The sequence below is a fragment of the Haemaphysalis longicornis genome, unplaced genomic scaffold (assembly GCF_048455015.1).
Source record: "Haemaphysalis longicornis isolate Haplotype H1 unplaced genomic scaffold, Haemaphysalis longicornis Haplotype H1 scaffold_8, whole genome shotgun sequence".
NCBI lineage: Eukaryota > Metazoa > Arthropoda > Arachnida > Ixodida > Ixodidae > Haemaphysalis > Haemaphysalis longicornis.
Window position 1 is genome coordinate 139,990,186 of NW_027526445.1, and position 22,902 is coordinate 140,013,087.

At 46.9% G+C, this 22,902-nt stretch overlaps 1 protein-coding gene across 1 annotated transcript in view; it reads right to left on the reverse strand.

Annotated features, from left to right (window-relative positions):
• LOC144149281 (uncharacterized) overlaps nt 1-21,009 on the reverse strand; it is a 45,387-nt gene extending 24,378 nt beyond the window's left edge. Inside the window, exons 1-6 of the mRNA XM_077680833.1 lie at nt 20,710-21,009; nt 16,679-16,938; nt 9,270-9,369; nt 4,845-4,900; nt 2,136-2,183; nt 925-1,039 (exon numbers count right to left, since the gene is read on the reverse strand). Of these exons, the coding sequence (XP_077536959.1) occupies nt 925-1,039; nt 2,136-2,183; nt 4,845-4,900; nt 9,270-9,369; nt 16,679-16,919 (560 nt within the window). The 5' untranslated portion in view covers nt 16,920-16,938; nt 20,710-21,009. The remainder of the gene's footprint in view (nt 1-924; nt 1,040-2,135; nt 2,184-4,844; nt 4,901-9,269; nt 9,370-16,678; nt 16,939-20,709) is intronic.
• Nucleotides 21,010-22,902: the final 1,893 nt, after the last annotated feature.

Here is a 22,902-nt window from a genome sequence, read left to right on the forward strand (position 1 = left end):
GGCACCGTTGCGGAGATACAGCGCTCCGAAAATCGCCGTTTTTTCGCCCTTTTGCGCTGATAGTTTGTCACCGCGCCTGGCAAAACTATTTTTTTATGCCACTTTGCGACGCTTTTCAGCGGAAAAACTTCGCAGACATACAGATTAGGAAACATAGAAGACGAATATGTGGATTTCAAAAAAACAATGTTTTGGACATTTTTCTGAAGTTGAAAGCCACGTCCCCCCTTAAACGAAAGCCACAAACGTGGCATCAGAAGTTAAGGTGGGAATTAACAGTCTTTTTCACCATCAGCATAAACTGCTCCATTCGGTCTGAGGGGGGGGGGGGGTTACATACCGACAGCCGAATGTAACATGCACCAGTGTGCACGGGTGTAATTTCCGCGATGAAAATGAAAATGCACAAGAATTTCTGTGCTAATGTCAGGTACTTTTGCACGCTCCAAATATAGTTTATAACATCATACTTTCACATGACCTCCCAAAGGTCAAACCACCGTCCACTGTCATGAGACAGCTTCCTCCTGACATGATCAGGTCCAACTAGAGTTAGAAAAAAAAAGCAGACCTTTTTGTGTGAGTGGCAGCAATTTCCCCTGGATCTATTCATTCTTGTATATCTGTCTGTAGTTTCTAGGTTAAACATTCATCAAAAGGTACCACCATGATCCACAAAGATTTCGCAATGGTTGGTTTGCCAAAAAAAAGGAAAACAGACAAAATGAATTCATATCCGCCCGTGGTCGAGTAGGAAAATACACTTGCGCACCGCACCGTACTGAAGAGGTTATCAGGGCAAATGGGTGGTCACCGGGGGATACAACTCAAAACACTACAAAGTATGATCATGTCTGCAAAGCAAGACTTTGGGCTGAAGGCACGGTGAAGATAAACACCACGATCCCCAGTGAGCAAACTCACATGGGCTTGTACTCCAGGGACAAGCTGACGGCCTCGTCAGGACTGAAGATGATGCGGCCCGAGCTGGAGCTGTCCAGTTCGCCCTTCTGCTCTGGCGTCAGCGATCCCTGATCCCCTGCAATGATGGCGACAAAGCCCACAGGCACGCACCGAAAGCATCTCACAAAACACGAAGCACAAATGCAAAAAAAAAAAAAAAATACTGCGTTGTTGCCTCTTTTTCGAGAAGAGGCAAGAGACATGGGAATATTACGCAGACACCAGAGACGACCCCCCTCACACCACTCTGCGCTAGTTGGTGCATCTGCATCATTTGTAAACAAACAAACACACACACACAGAAACTACAAATTCTTAAAATCCCTTGCTCTCTGAAATTCATTTTGTACTGCTCAGAGACTAGGCCACAATTCTTTTCTTTTTCCCCACAGTTCTTCAATATACACCAGTTGTGGAACTCCGCTTCAAAACTGAGCTGAGAAGCTGAGGGGCACGCATATTGGCACAGCACGTGGCGGATAAAAACTGGACTTTGCTGGACATTATTTCAATAACACCAGTTGACAAAATAAAACTTGCTTTTTCAAAATAAAGGTAGGTAATAAGTACTTGTGTTTTAACGGATTTTCTTTTTGCGACTTAGAAAGCAGCCGCAAGCACTGGAGTACTACTACGAGTTTCTGTCGACAGATGGCAGGCTAGTCAGCATACCCCACGCTTGCTCCCAGCACAGGGGGGCCAACCGGAGACCAGCTTTTGATACATGGGGCCTGTGGGGAGTTTCACAACTGGTGCATGCTGAGTAACTCTGCCCTAGACACGGCACACATCCAAGGTGAGAAAAAGGAAGGGCACGGGGTTTACGATTGCGCTGCCGACAATGGTCAGATCCGGCCTGGGACAACACCGCAGAAGCTCCTCAGTAAGGGACAGAAAGCATGCCACCCCACTCTCGCCCAGTGTTTTAGTCGGCTCATTGCTCGATGTAATTATAAATACCCCAGCAATTTTTAAGGAAAAAACGAGGATGCACAAATCAACCAAGAAAACAAAAACACCTTGGCAGGGCTAAAATGCTTGAAAACAGGGAACGTACTGGGCCCCCTCAAATGTCCCACACGGCAAACACTTCCCACCCAAGAGCTTGACCAAACACCGCATTTTGTGGCACAGAATAGGGAATAGAACTGAAGGTATGCCAGGAGACTTACCCTTGCTGCCCTTGGAACTGTAGAAGTCACGCCGCCGCTTCATTTCCTCTGCAAACAAGGAAAAGTTTAAAAGGTAAATTAAGGGATGATCTGTTGCAGATGCATTATAGGTACGTGAGCACAGTTTGGGGCTCCCATTGAGACACGATTCATCATGACGCTTCAGAGACGCTTTCTTTAAGACGCCCCCTTTCCCCAACTTCCACCACTGGCCACGCCATGCAACATCACTTTTTTTGCACACAGCATGCTTCCACTCCAGCTAACTCCGCGGCCCTCCACTCCAGAAGATGCTTTGTCAGATTCAATAACCCTGACAAAGAAATTAACGTGTTTGAGCCTCCTCTACGCTTACACAGTAAAAAAAAAAAAAAAACAGAGGGGGGGGTGAGGCGCAGAGTCAGTCCTCTGTATGCAAAATAGACTGAAGATACTGAAGCGGGAGTAATCTGCCCTGCTAATCTGCTACTTTTCTCCACAACAAAGCAAACGTTTTAGGAAGAACGTATCAGATGGCTCATCATGTTCATGCGTATCAGATGGTTAGCCTAGTCATTAAATCTTGTGAACAAGCTCAAACCATGAGGCACTTTCCTTCATGACGTACATTTAAAAAGACACTGAGAAGAATTTGCCAAACTTGCTTTTGTTTCCATTGCATGGACTGGTTCAAATGAACACACCTTTCAGTGTTTATCTAGTCGATAAAGCAGCATTTAATTTATAAAGCCTGAAATAAGAAATAATACTAAGCGACATTTGCAGCGGCGGCAACAACTAGCAGCAGTGACGTCAATACAAGGTGGTACGTGATTGGATGACGTCCAAGATTAGAATTCAAACCAATTTCAGTTTCGGTTCCGTGAAACGACATGCTTGGCATTTAACTTTATCACTGGCTGGGCATTCTCGATATCTCAGTAATCGGCATACCGCGCATCTGCCATGTTGTCGGCTGTAAAATGCGTCAGATAAGCCTACCAGCACAGCTTGGAATGGTAACAATCACTAGCCAAGCCGTACGCAGTGGATGAACGCCCTCCACGTCACCGGAGACGCTCAAGTGCGATGCACTTTTCTCCCATATTTGGAGCTTGCACTGGCTTGTGCCAGTGTCGTAAGAGGCATGTTCGCACCAGGCCAAGGGTCGGCTGATTCGGGACTGTGCCTACAAGCAGTCGGTGTTTATGGCAACACCAAACCAACGAGAACTCACCAGCGCATCAGTGTGCACGCGTTCTGCAAATTTGCTCGTGGAGCAGCAAACCGGCGAATTAAGTATAGAAAACATTGCCCAAAAACAAATCAATTTAAAAAAATTAAAGCAGTTCCACTATATGTAAAAGCTGTCGGAAGTGCAGAGCAGTCATTCGCCATAATGGGCTGTAGCGCCGTTATCCGCTAACTGCTACCACCCAATAAAAAGTTAAATTTCCCGCCTTCACAGTGGGAGTTCTCTTTTTGTGCTTGCTTTTCCTCCCGCACGTGCCGGTGTTGCACTGCAACTTTATCTCGCTTACTATCACAGAAACAAACCCAACAAGCGTTCCTAACTAAATGAACGTGGGTGCTGCCGGTTAATTACGTATATTTTGCCTCAACTGTACCTGCCGTTTTCTTTGCGCTAAACAACGGCAAGATGTAAGCCAAGCACCAGCGGTTCCTGAGTTTCGAACGCTCATGCTTATATAAAGCGCGTGGCTTTCGAAACCTCTGGTTTACGTCGCGACGACAGCGGCTACGACGGAACGCCCTGTGGTTCTACTTGGGTCCAACGAGCGAGCTATGACGACAAGGCAAACGCCTGAAGTTCTCTGCACTTAAAAAAAAAAAAAAAGAAAAAGACACGCTATCAGGGAATTGAACTTACGAATTACAAAACAATGAACGTAATGCTCCAGACCACTCAACCATGTACCAGCGCTGTCAGGGGCACAAATATAGATTTCTATTTAGTTTTAACATTCCAAGCAGCTTAGATGACTATTTCTTGAATAACGCTTGCGCCGTAGGCGCCCACAAATTCCCACAAATATCTATCTCCAGCAATAGCATTCCTTAGGCACACATTCGATCAAAAATGCATGGCTGTGCTGCTGACCCGCTGTGCTAGTTTGCCCAGCACAGAACTGCTTCCCGCACCTTGGTTTTACGCTGTAAGATAAAAGTTTCGGTTGATTTTAATTCTTCAGTACCTATATTGACTTCGCTGACTCTTCTACCGCCTTCAATTGGCCTCAGATTTTTCTATTAGCGCACCAGTCAGCGAAGCGTCCCATGTGCACCCGAGTGGAGAGACTTGGACTTAAAGCTTGATACAATCTACAAACTAACAAAGTAAAGGTACATTCTTCCTGGGGCAAACAAGCTGTGGCTTCAACTGAGCAAACGAATTGCGACGACCCGCTGGCTGCCGAACGATTCCGTCGGAGGGTCGGCGAGCTGTGCAGTAGTGCCGTCAAGCCACCTCCTTTTGACGTCATACGAAATGCCATAGAAAATCAGCAAGGAGGATGTACAGAGGACAACATTTTCGAATTGATTTTTCTACTGAACTAAGTCATGTAAATGGAGCGAGAGTGGTTGAAACATGGCCTTGAGGCTCCAGGCTACAATTTGCACTAGTAATTCCGCAATGTTTACAAATCCTCTCAGTGTCCCTTTAAAACCCCCCAAAGCAGACAAACACGCAGCATCCCGCACACTCACTCTGGTAGAGCCCTGGGACAGCCTTGTACACGACATTCTGCAAAGTGTCATCCTTCCTGGAAACGGCAAAGCAGAACAACAGCAACAGGGTGATCAGGGGCGTGGAAGATGAAAAGAGACTATAATTCCTTCTTCTTACTCAAGAACAACAAACTACAGTGGAATCTCGGTGATACGAATTCGGCTGATACGAATTTCGCTGTGATACGAATTTTCAAAATTCCCCGGCCAAAATGCATTGTATGCAATGTAAAAAAATTCGGATGATCCGTACACATTTATTACTCCGGTGCGGGTGATACGAACACGCGAGCCGCGAGCAGCCGACCGCGGCGTGGACGGGAGGACGGGAAGAGGGAGTTTTGGTGCGGCCGCGCGGCCTTGGCGGCTTGCGGGCCCAAAAGCGTTTTTTTTTTTTTTTATAGTTCTCCCCCGCCGACGGAGAGAGGTGCTCCGAACGAGGCGAACGTTTCACCCTCCCTACGACTATTCTCTCTCCCCTCTCGTATCTCTCCCGCCCCGTTCTCTTCTCGCTGCGACTTTCGTTTGCGCTGCCTGCAGCTCGGGTGCCTCTAGCTTCCTTTTTGTATTACACTTTGTCAATAAAGCACGGCCGGGGGTGGAAACCAGGCCTTCCCTCTTGTTTCTGATGGTGAGTATTCGCTGTTTAGCTTCCTTTTTGTATTACACTTTGTCAATAAAGCACGGCCGGGGGTGGAAACCAGGCCTTCCCTCTTGTTTCTGATGGTGAGTATTCGCTGTTTCGCCTTCTCCGCACTCCTCGCTTCCCTTTTTGCCCCGCGCTGACTGCTCTGACTGTCCTGTCGTCGCCTTGCTTGTCGTCTTGCCGTGTTTCCTGCGCCACTTGTCCGTCGATTACGTGTGTGGAGTTCCAGTGCGCGCGTCTGTTCGCACTTGTGTCTTCCCAAGCACCGACCCGCAAGAGCCATGTCAGCACCCCAAGGTACGACGTCGCGAAAGCGAAAGGCGCTTTCTTTTAAGGAAAAACTAGAAATTTTGAGGAAAGTGGATGAGGAGCCGAAGAAAAAGCGCGCAGACCTCGCCAAAGAGTTGGGTCTAGCGGCGTCCACACTCTCAACGCTTGTCGGTCAGCGCGACCAGATAATGCGCAATGTGCAGCTCTTCGGGTTACACAAGAAGGAGGCAAAAACGTCCCATCACGTGAAGTTAGAAGAAGTTCTTCTGACGTGGTTTAAAGAGGTCACAGCAGCGGGCGTCAACATTGACGGTAAAGTGCTGCGCGAAAAAGCTGCGGACGTAGCACTTTCGCTCGGCATCGACGACTTCCAGGCTTCCGGAGGATGGATCCATAGGTTCAAGGCCAGGCATGGCCTTGCCTACAAGACTGTCTGCGGCGAAGGCAAAAAGGTCGACGCCTCCGTCGTTGAGGATTGGATATCAACAGCACTGCCCGCGTTAATTGAGGGATACGAACCTCGAGACATTTTTAATGTGGACGAGGCTGGGCTATTTTATAACCTGCAGCCCGAGAAGAGCTTGTGCTTCAAAGGCGAAGCTTGCCATGGTGGGCAGAAGAGCAAGCAGCGAGTGACCGTGCTGTTCTGCTGCAACTCCGACGGATCGGAGAAGGTGCAACTCACAGTCATCGGCAAGTCGCAGAAGCCGCGGTGCTTCAAGGTAGCCGGGCGGTTACCTTGCCTTTATAAGGCAAACAAGAAGGCGTGGATGACGTCGTCGTTGTTTTTGGAGTTCGTGACCTACCTGGACAGAAAGATGAGCTCTCAAAACAGGAAGATTGTTTTGATTTTGGACCAGTGCCCAGCGCACCCAAAGGAGATGACGCTGCAGAACGTTAAAGTTGTATTTTTACCGGCAAATGCAACCAGTCACTTGCAGCCGCTTGATGCTGGCATCATCAAAAATGCCAAACACCACTACAAGAGCTTGTTGGTGCGCCGTCTCCTGGCGAAAATTGACCGCAAGGATGAAGACTTGCACATCAACCTCCTCGATGCTCTACATTTCATTGCGATGGCTTGGCAGCGTGTGTTGCCTACGACGATTGCCAACTGCTTCGCTAAGTGTGGTATCTCCAGATCCTGTTTGGCCACCGCTTCGCAAGAGCCGGATTCCGTCGAGATCGAAAACTGGGACCAACTTGGCGTGGACTGTACCGCCGACGACTTCGTGACCGCGGATGACGACCTCGCCACTTGCGGCCTGCGAAGTGTTGCAGACATTGCGGATGACGTGCAAACGTCGCAGGTTGAAGTTGCGAGCAGCGATGACGAAGACAACGGCAACAGCTGCGACGATCAGCCGCCGACGGCAGCGGAAACAATGCACGCACTGGACGTTCTCCGGCGTGCGGTGGCATCGGACACTGTGCGCGAAAACACTTCTGCACAGTTCTTTTCCTTCCAAAATTCTTTGCTGGCTGACCTGGCAGAAAAGAAGACGCAATCCGACATCCGGCAGTTCTTTGCGCGGAAATAAATCTTGTGTGTAGGCCCCTTGCCTAATGCGTAAACCGCATGGCTCATTTTTGCACGAGGTTCGTACGTGTGCGTCGGCGATGGGCACGTTCTTCGGACGCTCGCGTTGACTGCAATTCGGCACCCCGGCTGTTTACTGTACCACGGCAGCTTTCGCCTCCGTTGCTGCGCGCGGCAGTGGGAGGAGCCTTACGGCTTGCGCCAATGGGGAGCTTGCTGGGCCACCTCCGCGACAGATATTTGGCGCGGATGACATTTTATAGGGCAGTTTTCGCCCATATTATCAGCTCCTTTCCCGCATGAGCAATGACCATGATCCTTGAGCGGCATTCTAAAGAACTGGCACCAGCGCCGCTTCCGCCGCTCGCGCGATATCTGGCGAGCGTAGATATCGGCGTCGCCCGAGCGCCAGCCCGCGTCGCCATGCATTTTGGCGCGCGCGCTGACGCTCGTCGACGCCGAACGACGCTGACGCTCGCGCGACGCGGAAAATACGCTGCATGGGGTTTGGAGCGTCCTGCACCACTTCGCGGCAGGAGCCGACGCCATGTTGCCGCTGCCTGTCGCGTGCGCGGCGCGTTTCAAAGGGCAGAAACTTTATTTTTTTCTCGCTTTCTGGTGATACGAATTTTCGGGTGATACGAATATTTTTGCCGCCCCCTGAGATTCGTATCACCGAGATTCCACTGTATTTGAAATTCATTTTCAGGTTTTTCAAACACAGAAAAACCAAGGGAAGGGGAGGAGAAGGTACACACCGGTACCTGGCTAGGTCCCAAAACCTTATACAAAGGTAAGCAGCATTCCATCCATTCACACAAACACCTCGAATCACTTACACCTTACGTTACGAGAACATCTTCAAATACTCTTTATATCCTCGAACTGTCAGAGTGGAACCAGCAAGCCTTGACGCCATCCAACAAATTCCTTGCTGACATGCACTTTTATGTAGTTGATTGACTGTAGGGTGTAATGCACTAAAGCTACATAGGGGCTATGGGCGTGGCGTAGTGGAGGGCTCCGAATTCTTTTTAACCACCTGGGGATCTTTAATGGGTGTCGAAACATCGACTTTCAGGTGGTTTTGCTATTCGCCTCCATCAGAAAAGCTGCCGCTGTGGCCGGGGTCGAACCCAGATCCATGGGCTCAGCAGTGCAATGACGTAGCCACTGAGCCACCACGACATACTTTAATCTACATCCTGATGTTGAAGTCCAGGGTTTGACGGAAGCCCGTTTGGTTGGGAGACATGTTGAAGTAAAAGCGGAGACACCGATCAAAAGAAACTTAAAAACTTTAAAAAATTTGAAGAAACTTACGAAAACAACAAACAAGACATTTTGGCCTCACTACGGAAGCCTTGTTCACGGAAGTCTTGTGAACAAGGCTTCCATAGCGAAGCTGAAATGCCTTCTTTGTTGTTTTCTAAAGTTTCTTAACTTTTTAAAGTTTTTAAGTTTCTTTTGATCAGTGTCTCCGCTTTTATGTCAACATCCTGATGTTACACCCCTCCTGTCTGGGTCCTTAAAGTGGGCCTGCAGCACGTAATAAATAACACTACGTTTTCCCAGGCATGGCGGCCATTTCGGAAACGAGGAACTGGATTCCTTGGTTGTCGTCCGAGTTCAGGCTCAGTTTCGACCATGTCGAAATGGAGCAATTGGGCAGACGCTGGCTTCATAACGTGAAAGACCCAGATTTGATTCTGGCCACGGAAAGTGTTTTTTCTTCCACTTCACCCGCGATCATTCATCATCATTGTCGAAGAAAGTTGGTTTTCCTGAAGGCCATATTGGCAGACAACAGGATCAGAGAGGACACTAACGCTTCGCTTTAGAAAGAAGACAGAGATAACTAGATAAAGAGACACAGAGGGAGAGGGAGACAGCAAGATAAACAGACGGCAAGGAAGAGAAAGAGGAAGGGGAAGGGAGGGAGACTGACATGAGCAGTCCTTCCATGTTCATCTTAGACAGCCGCACATCGCAGACGGGGCAGTTGTGGTGGCCGCTGTCCAGGTGCTTCAGGATGCACGACCTGCAGACTGCAGAAGACGCAGGAGAAAACACACGGCCATGAGTAAAGGTGGAACGGCAAGTTGAAATTACGCTTTCTCGCTCCAAAAGTTCCACGCCCGCACAACAACGGGCCCAGTGCACAACTGCCTTTTAATACATAGCCAGTCCATCCGTAAGGGGTGCAAGAAACCAGAGAGGTCAAAAGGGGTGTTTTGATCTTTCGTAATTTCTGCACTCTCATCTGGGCACTTTATTGTATGCAAGCTGGGAAAGCTTTGACTTCTGCGTATCCTGATAAGCTGTGTCCGAATGAAATAGCTATCGTTAAAGGGACAGGCTCAATAAAATTTTGTCTAACTGAAAGACCATACATTCTGTAGCTTTTGTTTGTTCGACGAGCAACGATCCATTATTTGTTCGACGAGCTTTTTTTGTTTGACAAGCAATGATGCCTTATTTGCTAAGAAATAAGCAAACAAAACTGGCATTCCTCTCTCCCGTTTCCGTTTCATTTTTTCGTAGGAGCGAAAGTAGGAGCCACGCACTGGTGCTGTCTAGGCGCTCTCACGCTGGACGGTCGCCGTTATGTTCCCAAGCCATGGCCGACCCCGACCTTATTTTTTGGGGCCGAGGAGGCTGGCTTGGACTGTTATTATTTTTGAATGGTGGAACGATAATGCTCACGCGGCCTTCCAGGCCCCATTAGCCAGCTGCGAGCGAAGCGACAAGCGCCGTTTCGGATATCAAGCGTGGCGTCCCGGTCAGTGCGGTTCAGGCTGGCGCCTTAGCCTCACCTCGTCCTGGCCATCGCAGCCGTCTCATATTATCTTCTCCAGAGTGAAATGAACTCTCTTCACGGCAGCCGTGTTAAGTAGTTGCCCACGGTCCCCCCACCCCAGGCATAACAAGGGCAGAGCGACACGCGCTTTACGGATTACCAACACCTGCTCGCCACGAAGAGCCCGAACTCGGATCGGTTAGCTAACTACCCAAGGTAAGTACTGTACCTTTTCGTGGGCGATAAGGTACGTTCCGGGAAGATAAGCACTCTACCGACAGCAACATTTTAAAAAAGGTTTCCCTCCTTTTCCTCCTCCTCCTCTGCTGTGTGCAGAGAGCGGGACATTACAAGCTCGGGCAGGTCGCTTAACCACCTGCAGTTCATCTTGTTCCTTTCGCCGATTCTACTGAAGGGACCTTAGCTGCTTCCTGCTGGGGGTATTGCTGATGAAGTTCGTGCATTCACCATCGTAGGTTACTGACTTCACTAATTGAGCACCCATGTCTTTCCAAAATGAAACTGAAAGCATGATGGCTGAATGAATAGCGAGGAAAGCTGCCTGCCTTGCAAAGTATAGCGGCTCTAGTCTGTGCTTGTTCAGTAAGATAAGCTCACAGAAAGTTTTAATTTACATTTATTTCGTTTGCTCAACCATTTAGGAACTGTTTGTTCAAGGAAAACCTTAACAGATGCTTCTCCAATGAGCTCTCGCCGTTCACAACTTTTGCGACGTCACAAACCACAGTACCCAAAAGCGCATGGGGCGTCTACACTCATTTTCCATTTATGGCGTTTTCTGCCTCATAATACAACTGCTGGTTGCGAGAATAGTGTATTTAGATTCTCGGCACCGCAATCTACCAATACAAGCCAACCTGTTCCCACCCTTTAGTGTCCCTTTAAAAGGCATGTGTGCATTTCTGCAGGCACGTTTTACCTGTTACGTTAAAGAATCCTGAATGTTACATTACAATGACAGGACACACAATCTCCAAAACAGTAGGCATTCCCAGCATGACAAATTACAAGACTTGACCGAGTTTGTTCATCACAGGCTATAAGACACACACTTGTACCTGCGAATCTACATACATTTGAACCTAGTATGCTTATCAAAGCCCTAGAACCAATCCATGGCCCTAGACAGATGATCATTAAAATCTACCTGTGAAAAGAATGCTCTCTCTCATATTGCTTGCACACTTCCAGTTACACAAGGTGATGAACCGATGGCCAAGCATTCAATGGTAAATATGCCTTTAGCATACTAAATACGTTTAAAATTTTTACGTGCAAAAGCTCTTTCTAGGCCAGGGATGATGTTTAGGGTCGTGCAGTCAGATGCATTGTCTCGCGATTGACAATCGTTTCTTGGCCATTGTGCACTCTCAACACCAGAAGTTAGTTCATCAATCACATACGGTGAAAGCAGAGACAAAGTCGCAAAATGCATCAACGAATATCCCAATTCAACTTTGCGTAGTAAGAGATTCACGCAGTACGAGATTCTTTTTTAATTTCTTCATTAAAGCTGGCCAGTTACAAATAATTGACGCCTGTTACTCATCACCACAAACACAAACTGGAAATGTAGCAATCAAAGAGTTGGGGCATGACGCAGCTGCGAAAGCCGCATTCAAGTTGCTATCATCGCTTTGTCTGCAACCCGTTCGTTTAGAATACGAGGACAATGTGCCCATTAGGTACGGCACATACATTAAATTTCATCGACCTTAAAACTCAGCCATTTCAAAGCTTAGCTCCAAAAGCCCGTTAGGAGTTGAAAAGAGGCGTCGAGGAACTCCGCTATAAATACAACATTTAAACCCTTATGCTTGCTTGGTCTAATTTTGATTGCTCAGTCTCACACCTTTTGTATTTTGTGGCAAGCTTTAAAATATACTCGGACGAAAGAAAATGAAGCCTATTGCTGCTAACTTCAAGCCACTATATAACGCTGTAATACGTATTATTTGAAAAGTAGAGCCAAGTGTAATTTATTGACAAATTGTTTGAACGAGAACGGTTTCAAGTTCTTAACCATTTCTTTATGCACAAAATGCAGCAGAGACAGACCCAAACAACCTTTTAACCACCCCTCCGCTGTATAAAGAAAGGTGTTCCCAGAAGACTAGGAAAGTTCAACCTTTTGTGAAAAACTCATCAAAGGCTATATCCAAATAGATGCATCTTAACTCAGCATTGTTCAAAAAGGAGACAAAAAAGTTGTTGTATCCCCTGTGCAAAGTCATTGAACTACTGGCAAATTTCAACGTACTTATATTGGTCACGGCATACTAATCACGGCACACAAGAAATGCTTTTTTAAAGACCCACAGACAGATGAATTAAACATCTACATCGCAGCAACCGAGGTTAAGAAAGCCACAAGAGGCATTGGACCTTGTCACATGTGGCAAGTTCTAAGCGCATATGAAATGCAGTAGCAAAATAAAACATCTTGAGAAACGTTTGTTGGTGCAGGGCAAATGCAAAACACAACTTTTGACTTCCAATAATGATTCCGAGTAACTGAAGATGCCCTTTTATATCTTTTTTTTTTTTTCTCCGAAACGCTGATGGGATCAATGTCAATGTCACACCAAGCTTCTTAAGTATTCCTTTATTAAAGTAAAAGGTGAGCTAGCTTTGGATGCACTGTGCCAAACAGAAATTGGGGCACACTAGTCTGATGGTCTGCTCAGTACAAACCACGGCAATGCATGCTTACATGGCATTTGGCCTTATACCATCCTTTTAACAGTTTTAAAACAATTTAGTTTTAGTCCCTGTGTAATGCTGTTATGCTTTTTTTTTAGCTTTACTTGGCTTCTACACAAAGGAGGAAATACCAAATGGAAGGAACGTACTTACAGAGAAGTCTTTGTAGCCAGATTATATATGATCACATCCCGCGACCAAACATTCTTAGCCTACCAGACACTAAACAGACTGCTCGTCCATTTCAATGATGACTTCAATGCCAGCTCAAGCTTTTCCGTTGCACAGAAAGCAGTGCACTAATGAAGCCCTTGGAATACACGAGCGTTGCTGCTAGTCTGAACCAAATTTCCCCGATTCCAGAGCGCACCGAACAAGCCCCAACCCTTTTTCAAAGAACAAAATGGCTGTCGCAATCAGACGCAAAAACAAACTGAACCTACGTCACAACTGACGGCAGAACGACATTGCGACATGCTGCTTCTGACCTTTCGAGATGGCTGTCTCATTTATTGACTTAAAATGCTGTTATTTTTTGCATATCCCCTATGACAGGAACAAAGATAAAAAATTTTGCAACCTGTCACGTTCAAACATTAAGTAGAGGTCGCGCACAACAGAACAGTTGCCGTTGTTTTCTTATTCTTCCCGCCGGTATTATTTCTGTATCGGTTATTTTTAGAGTAATACGACACGTGCAGAGGTCGTGTACGGACAGAATGCTCCACTCTGTCGTGCCCTGGCTCCACTCTTTCATTTCCCCATCAGTGTTCTTTTATCTTACCTACGATAGTTCGTGTTGGCACACGTCAAAAACTACACCATCCGCGCCCTCCAAAGCCCACAGCTCAATCACACCTGTCGCCATTGTCCCACCTGTAACAGCTATCACAGCAAACGAGCTAAGGCCCAGCACCGCGAACTAACGGGATTTTTTTTCGCCAACACATGTCCACAATGTTCGTAATTTAACGGTTTTATCTTCTTTTTCTAACCACTGAGACAGAAAGCACTTCGACACACGGTGCATGCTAGAATTAGAATTAAAACCCAATGATCAAGATGTGAGTGAGGTATAAAGGAAGATTGCTCCCCTGGACTTGGAGTTTAAACAAAATGCTGCAATGATTAACACAACTGATGTGTTCTTTGTAGCAATTGCCTACCCACTTTTAACAGCTTCGCCTCTCTCCCTTAAAGTGCTCCGGTGTTTAGACCTTAAGTATTTCCATCTCTGGAACATCGCGAGCAGAGCAAAAAAGAAATACTAAGATGAACGCATGCTTGGTGCCATCGACCCCGACCCACTGCGCTGTTCCAAGAAGCTGTCACGACCTGATTCAGGCACCCATTGTTTATTCCCATGTGAGCGAGCTCCTACTGACATATTGACGTACGTGATGGGAGGCCATTGTTACAGCAGCCCGCACTAAAACCTCCCTTACAGTGGCAGCGAAACGCTTTTCCCCAGTAATTCCCGCGCGTTTTAAATGGCCTACCACAAACAACCCGTCTGTCTGCTTTTTTTACTGCCTCTGAAACAAAGACGAAAAAATAAACTGAAGAAGAGACGGTTGGGTACACGAGCAGATATTATACCTTGCGAAAATAGACATGTAGGTATAAAGTGGATCTCTTGGAAAGCGCTGGAAATTTTTGACTGATCTCTATCTGCGTGTTCCACTAAATCTAGCTCCCTCGGCATTTTCCGAGAATTCGGACAACCTTCGATTTGTTCACAATAGCCACGGCAAAATTGATCCAAAGAAAACAAAACACCCTGAAGAACAACCACAACTCATTGTTTCTACATAAATGTGTTCATTCTAATGTTTACAAACATTGTTTACATTTTACTATAGACAAAAAACATTGTTAGCCACTTGTGATGCAGCCACACCCTTATGTGCCTCACAAAACTTTTTGGCATTGTTATTTCTTTCTCAAATTTTATTCTTCATGTCGCCACATTTATTTTTAAAGGTGTTTGAAAGACGGAATATAAACTCAGTGCAGTGAAAAATCAATGCATCGTACTGCAGATGAAATATTTGCAATACTGCAAAAAGTACTTTTCTTCAACTACAAACTATTCGAATGAAGTGAAAAATCAAGATACTTGCTGTAACATCTATGTGTCATTCAGATCAATAGCACATTGTTAAACACTCTCCCAAAGCCTGTCTTGACACAACCAACAAGAAAAAATGTCCAAACAATGTCAACATGTGTAACTTACGGCTAAAAGCAATTTGGCAGCTGGTAAATGACATTTGTAAAAAAAGAAATATTGGGCCACTTTCTGTGAAGATACAGCGGGGCGAGTTCAGAATGCCTTCTTTCACCTTCTCCTGTCCTACACGTCACACTCGCAAGTCTCAAAATTGAAATCGTCCGAGTCCGTTGGTTTCTCTCCAACGCTACCCTAAGGTTCTCGTATCTCACTTGACTGAGACGTGAAAATAATCAAAGGTTACACATACTTCTCCGCAGTAACAACTCGTCGAGATACTCAATCTGCAAAGATTTGTGAACTGCCAGCTTCTACCCTCCTCAGACTTTCAGATGGTGGCTTCCCAGTTTCTGAAGCGAAGGAGTCGTGCCTCTTCATTCACCCAGCACTCCCACTGGGCAACATTTTGTTTCAAAAAAAGAAAAAAGGAAAAGAACAACAAAAAGATAAAACAAGAGAAAAGGGGTGCATGCAACAGACCTGAGCTTGGAAAACATACGAGGGGCTGCTTCTTTCCATCTTTGTTTGCCACAGGTAAAACCCCCTAAAACATTACACAAGGCTCCCATCATTTCGAAACACAATGAAAAGGTGCGGATGGCAAACACTAGACGGGACAGGCCACGGAGAAAGAAGTATTTGAGGACGGGAATCCACTGGGCTGGGACAGCGCGGGCGGGCGGTGCGTTAATGTCACTGTCTGGCGAAGAGAAAATGTAACTTGCGGAGCAGCACAACAGATGACGCATCAAGCACGTTGCCGTAGTTTACATGTTGTTCTACGGGCGCGACGCACAAAAATCGTAATAGCATCGAATATACTGCTAGAATTGCCAGATTTCTTTCTGTAAAATAAAGAAATAGAAGTCCTGGACATTTCAGCAGCAGTTATTCATAAATACTGCCCTAGTTACAAGCCGCACCACGCTTGAAACGCAGCGCTAGAAGGAATCCCGGAGCAGAATTCGTCACCGCCTTCCCGCCACGAGTGATTTACTCTCGCCGCTCTCGCCTCTCGCGGGCTTCTCAGATTTGCGCGTGCTTTTTATGTTGCACAGGCAAGGCAACGAAGTTAGGACAGTCTAAATATTAACTAATGGCATAGAGGAGAAGAACGATCATTCACTCGAACTAATCAACCTAGATTTTCAACCCCGTTTTTTTTTATTGTAGGTTTTGCGTCCTAAAAAAATCAAAACTCCTTCGTCTCATGACAACTATATTTCCGCCGCAAACCGATTCTGAAAGTCCAGTCGCGCGAGGGATTTGTCGGCACCATCTGCCCACGGCGGCAGCCGGCTATGCACCGACAGACCGTGAACCGGCGAGTCTTTTCCCACTGGCGCCTCGTGACAGAGGGTGCGTCGGTGCCGTGCCTGGTAAGTGCCCGGCTCCGTGACTTTATCGCGCCGCCGGAGCAAGCCCTGTTGCACCTCCTCAATAATTCTTGCTCTGTGTGACTGGCACTAACTTCCAACAAAGTAATCCCACTTGACATGAAGTTATATTCCCGAAACGACTGCCCAACTAGCCGAGCAGGGAGTTCTACCCCGATACAAAGCCTTTAAGTGAGGATTTGGGGCAAGGGGGGGCAACTCACAGGAGTGGAGACACTTGAGCAGCGTCGTGGCGTCCACCAGGTAGCCCTTGCACAGGGGGCAGCTGAGGTGGGCGTTGAGGCTGGCCACCCCAGGACGGGGCAGCAGGAGGGGCGGGCCCGGCACCCCACCACCTCCCCCTCCTCCGCCTTTGGGGGTGGTGGGGCTGCCAGTGTCGCCTCCCCCTCCCCCTCCTGGAGGAGAGGGAGGGGCGCCCCCAACCAGTGGCGGGGGAGCTGCCATCCGCTACGCCTGCCGGCCCCTGGATTTGGGGAAGACAAGAGGGGGGGAAAAGAAGGTCAGGCAGGTTGGCAAACAGTGGCCACCACACTCTCCTCACGGGATACAACGTACACCGGACTCCAAGCAATTGATTGATTGATTGTAGTGTTTAACGCGCCAACGCAACGCAGGAGATGAGGTGCACCGCAGTGGAGGGCTGCGGATTAATTTAGACCACATGGGTATCGCTAACGTGCACCGAAATCTCGTACACACGGGCATTTTTGCTTTTTGCCTCCACCAGAAAAGCGGACGCTGCGGCCGGGAATCAAACCCGCGTCCTCGTGCTCAGCAGCAAAACGCCTTAGCCACTGAGCCACCACGGCGGGTTGGACTCCAAGCAAGAATATGTCCACCCATACGCCACAGCATTCAGTCACCGTAAGTGTGCCTCCTTGGGCACTGGGGGATGAAGACGCAGGAGCATGGTGCTCAATCTGTTTTTATCCTTCCTCCTTGATACAACCACGCTGCGCTGTTTCACTACCATGTAATGTTTTTGATGACGGCTTGTTGGCCCAGCCAGAGATTATATGCGAGCACAGAATTACAAAAACAATTAGTTAGCTTTAAGTTTAGCAGCCTTTGTGGACATGTTTATTATATGGCATCAGGGGTAAGTAATGCTACCTGAAACTATTCCAGCTTAAAAAAATATTCCCAATCTGGTTGTTATATGCACACCCAAAATAGGCAACCCAAAAGATTGACACTCCAGCCCATGCCATGCACATTAAATGAATTAGCAATCTCACACTGTGTGGCAAAGGCCAGAATGGCATCTACTCTGGACACATACAGGTCAAATCACAAGCAGAGGCTGAAACTTCAACCAGGTAGGCCAATTTCATAAAATGAATACCGCGGTGTCGAAACCCCAACATTGCGTTCTGCCATTCTGTCCTTGTCAATGTCAATTTAGAGCAGTGTTTTGTAAGAAGTAATGTACCAACTAACCCAGAAGCAAGCTCTCATTGCGCAAGGTTGGCTACGAGTTGAAACCGCAAAGTTTTTTTTTATATATTATTATCCAAGATTCGCATCGTTAGATTCAGCTAACGATGCGACAATGGTAACTTTGATGAGCACACTGACAACCTATTTAACTTGCAGAGTACAAGCAACGTCCACTTGTGTTCCAACAAGAGTCACGTGAATCTACAGGAGCAGCTTGATTGGGCTGTGACGACAATGGCTACCCTAGACAAGGCTATCACCCAAATGAGAAGACACGCTTGTGGTGGGGACAACGTTTTCGATTTGCTGAGCATCTCATGTAGAAACTAATGGTTGATTTTAATATTAATAGGTTCAATAGGAGTTTATTGGCATAACTTCCATACAGCTGAGAGCCTGAGGCAGCCAAAAGGCAGGAGCCCATACACCAGAGTGCTGGCTGCCAACTGTCTCTAGCAACAATGGGTTCAGCAACATTTGGTTCAACATTGTGCTCTAGCAACATTCACCACCGATGACGAAGATGGATTACTATAACTGGCAGAGGAACCAAAAAGCCTGCAGTAAACGACGATGACAGGTCTAAACTATACCCGCTTGAACACCAACCAAAAGGGTTGTAATGTCCATGAAACATATGGCAACCTTTACTGTGCACAACAAGCACGCCCTACAATTGAAGAAATGGAACATAATGGATTTCCAATTGGATGATAAAAGGCCCTTTTGTATTGCCTCGCAGAATGACTTATGCTGCAAAACCAGCATATGTGTCGTTTCCAAAGCCACTCGATTTGCAAGCACTTTTATCAGAAACTTCACTCCTGTCGCCATATGGGTGTGGCCCCTCTCCAAGGGTAGGGCTAAACAATTATTATTACAATAAGTAGTTAAATCGGCACCTGGCCGATAAGGTGCTTCATAGGGCAGAGCTTCTCATTCATATCAGTCACCATGGATTATTTTTCACTTTATGGCAAATAAGGTGCAGCTGAACTTGGCAGGCCAAGACTTTTTCCAAACTGACCCTTTAAATTGCCAAACTTCTGGCCGACCGAGCAGGCCGTTCCATCATTGAAACGTCTGCCAAGTCACTTTCTAGGCCAAAATAAGGGCATAGTCATAGATTTCTTTAAGCAAATTTGTGTTCCACGAGTGTCTATTGATTTGATTTGGGTTTAATACACCAACGCTACACAGGCAATGAGGCGTTGCCATAGTGGAGGGCTCCGGATTAATTTTGACCGCCTGGGGACCTTTAATGTGTGCCGATACCTTGAACCCATGGACTTTTTTTGCCCCCACCTTACGAGTGTTTATTGCTCCCAGAGTAATGTTAACATTTCTAAAAACTCTGGGCCATTTGAATGGCATCCTTGTGTGATAAATCATTAACTGGAAGGACTGAATACCAATTAAGTTGGGAACCAGAATCTAAATGATGCTGGCCCCTTCCAGATTTCATCCACCTAAAAGGAAAAGCAGTTGGAGAAAGAAAACAAACTCTGGAATCAGTGCTGAGCTACAGATTGCATTAATGCAGTTAGTATAGTCGCCGCAGTGCTAATGGCATTAAGCAACAAACCTGTAAATGTATGGGCAAATTTGACAGCTCAGGATTAACCACAAGCCACCCGTCAAAGAGAAGTGATATGCTTCGGACATTACCACGAGGCAAGAAGATTCCGCCTATTTCTGGTGCCCATCAAGCTGAAGCTTTGAAAGGCCCATCGGCAGTTACCAATTCATCTTGCAATGTCCCTACTGTCAAGGCAAGCTTAGCGAATGCGGTGTGTGGAACTAATGAAATAACCAATCCAAATAACAAAATTATGTTGCATATATAACAGCAGCAATAGCGTGGTCATTTTACGGCAACCTCGGCCTACCGAGTATAATATGGCGTAAGAAAACGTCTGACGGCACACGGCTGACCTCAATGTGACGTTGAATGAAATGTCAGAAAAGGGGGTGCCGTAGCAACAAGCGTACGGCAAACCGACACAATTGTCCACACTCTCAACTGAACTGATTCAAACGTCGCCAGTCGGTCCAACACAGCCCAGCGCGCACCCTGCAACCATGGCCACAGGAGAAAGCTCGAACTTTCGCGAACGCTCGGCCATCACCGTCGCTGGGAAAAAGGCTTACAGCGCCACACACATCAGGCCGTTTTGAAAGAAACGATCAGTTGCCGTGAAGACAGCGGAGAAGGCGCCGCGGGTTTTTTCTTCGTATTATTGTTTTGCGAGATGTCATTATTATGTCGACGGAGTCACGCTTAGCTTACCACGTTAATTAGGATCACGTCGGTCAGCGAAGCAGAGAAAATCTATACTCTAACCTGTTTCCGTGCACGCGAAAATTTGTAACTGGGTTGTCTGAGTGCTGCTGCTGTTACCTGTTAAATGCCAAGGAGCACGTAGTTAGGTAAGGCGCAACGGAAAATCTGATTAGGATGCTAGAGGCGTTCGCCGTGGCTGGCCAGCGGGAACTCGCGATTTTCTTCGCCGATTTTCAGACTCCTCTCACTAGATTTTCACTGATTAGTATTTAAGCATTTCCTCGTAAGTTTGAGGGGTTGCGACCAGAGATTGAGCTTGCCGAAAACATCGGATCACGGCTAAATCGATAGCATTTTTTTTTCCTACCACGTCACCGAGTGGCGTTTCTTCCGCCTCCGTTGACGGCCCAGTGTTGCGATTCCCGCAAACCCGGCTTAGCCTAGGAGCAAGTCACTCGTTTGGCGTGTCATTTGCGCCGATGATCGCCACGATGAAGCGCCAGTCCTTACCTCATAAGAGCGGAAAACTCCATCGTGCCGAGCTCCGCGAGAAAGTAGCAGCAGCCATTTCGCCTCACGGCTAGGCCTAAGCAACGCCAAGTGCCGCAGAAACGTCGTCAAATCCACCGCCCGAAGCCAATCCTTCGTTCTTGCTCCGTTCTCGCAGCGATTTAGTCCTTGAAGCGCACAGTCTGGCCACGACAATTAAACGTAAACTCCGCTTGCAGACCGCGATCCTCCATGTTTGTTTTCTATCAAAACCGGGCTCTTCGACTCATTTTTCGGTGCTCGCCAGGGCGCGCCACCGGTCACAGAACCACCACCTCCTCCCTTCTATTCACCTCCTCCTCTTTCCAGCTCTTTTTTTCTTTCTTTTACTCTTCGCCGTGGTCGCCGCCACATCCTGCGTGACCGGAGCACGCTCTCACGGCTCTCAAGCGCTGTAGAAGTTGCGTCACTGCTACGAGCAGTCCTTGGTGGAAGAGCCAAAATTTGGCGCGTTGTTTGTCGACCAGATGTTGAGGTAGATGACGCCCTCGTTTTTACATCGTGCGCGACTCGCCGAGTCAACGCTCTGCCGTGTAAACAAACTGAACATTGCTGCACGCTGCGGCGGAATGTGACGTGCGCATGAGCGCGCGCCAACCGCGGGTGCAGATGGGTGTGCGAACCGGACGAGATGTATGACGTTTTTCACATTTCGAATGATGAGTTACAAATGCGAGCGCAGTGAAGAATACTATATCACAAAGGAAGACGTCGCACTTGCGGGTTTTTTCGCTCCAGCAAAAGCGTTTCTGAGCCCACGTATGTCATATCAGAATGGGAACGGAATTGAAGAACGTGTCCATCACTTTCAATTACATTTTTTAACATTTCTAACTCTAAAAAACGGGTTATGGCGTGTTTCCGGTGAAAACGTGGGGTATAACAATCTGTATTGCCCGTGCTTTTACTCCATTTTTAACTAATTTAATTTCAGCATCTGCAGAGTGATGTAACAACGAAACCGCTTTTCAACTGGCAAGCTACTCACAAAACCCAACAAAACGTCCACATGGAGATTCATTTCATCCTAGTGTTATTCCAAAATGTAATGAAGACCGGCGCTCAATTTTATTACCTTTCTGAATGAAAGAAATGTTCGCCAACAGCTGTTACGCAAAATTAAATAGTTTATGGACGTTGCATTAGGCTATGCTTTCCCGAAAGTCTGTTTAATAACAACAGAAATTTTCTTTCAACTCATTGTTTGTAATCGAGTCTCTTAGCGACCGATTAATTTCTCTGGAGACATCATCAACATATGCTACCTTTATTAAAAGTATAACTGTTTTCAGTCTTGTACGAATGGAACTCGATCACAAAAGAAGCGTGATTTCTTTCGATGCAAGTCAAATCGTCGCGTGTATTAGTTACAGTAACAAAGTCGGGAAATGTGGCTTTCCATATAAACCAACAGCGCGCCATTATTTAGCCGGCACGTACATTATTTTTCAATTTCGTGTGTTGTGGTTGATATTTCTGTGTTCGCATTTCATTTATCCATGGACTGTACGTTATATTCCTGCAGCCAGTGGCGCACCCTCGATTTCATCCCTCCTTCTTCACCCGTAAAAATGACTATTGAGAATGGGAAATAAATAAAGCAGCGAGAAAAACAGAAACGAGAAAAGTAAAGGAAACAGAATCCTTTTAAAATGACAATGGGGGACTCTACGAGGGCCGCCGATTCCTCGGTGTTAATCGTTTTGTGGAAAACAGACCCCCAGTTTGATGTGGAGGGGGCATGCGCCAGTGCCATCTCTCTCTCTCTCTCTCTCTCTCTCTCTCTCTCTCTCTCTCTCTCTCTCTCTCTCTCTCTCTCTCTCTCTCTCTTTTTTTTTTTTTGCAGATGTCCTTTTAGGTCAGAAAGAAGAGGTGGAATGGATACAGAAGCAAAGCTCACAGGTGTATCGTATTCCGGAAAAACGGAGTTTTGTGGGTTTTAAAAATGTGTCGGTGAGCCCAAGTTTCCCCTCACAATTTTGTTGATGTCAGATTCCTGAAAACTCATTAAATTGGCCCAGATGGAAGCGCTTGGGTAAGTGCGTGCGCGCGCGCGTGTGTGCGTGTGCGTGTGTGTGTGTGTGTGTGTGTGTGTGTGTGTGTGTGTTTTCTATTGCATTCTGTCGTTTCTAGCTTTTTTCTATTTTCTTATAT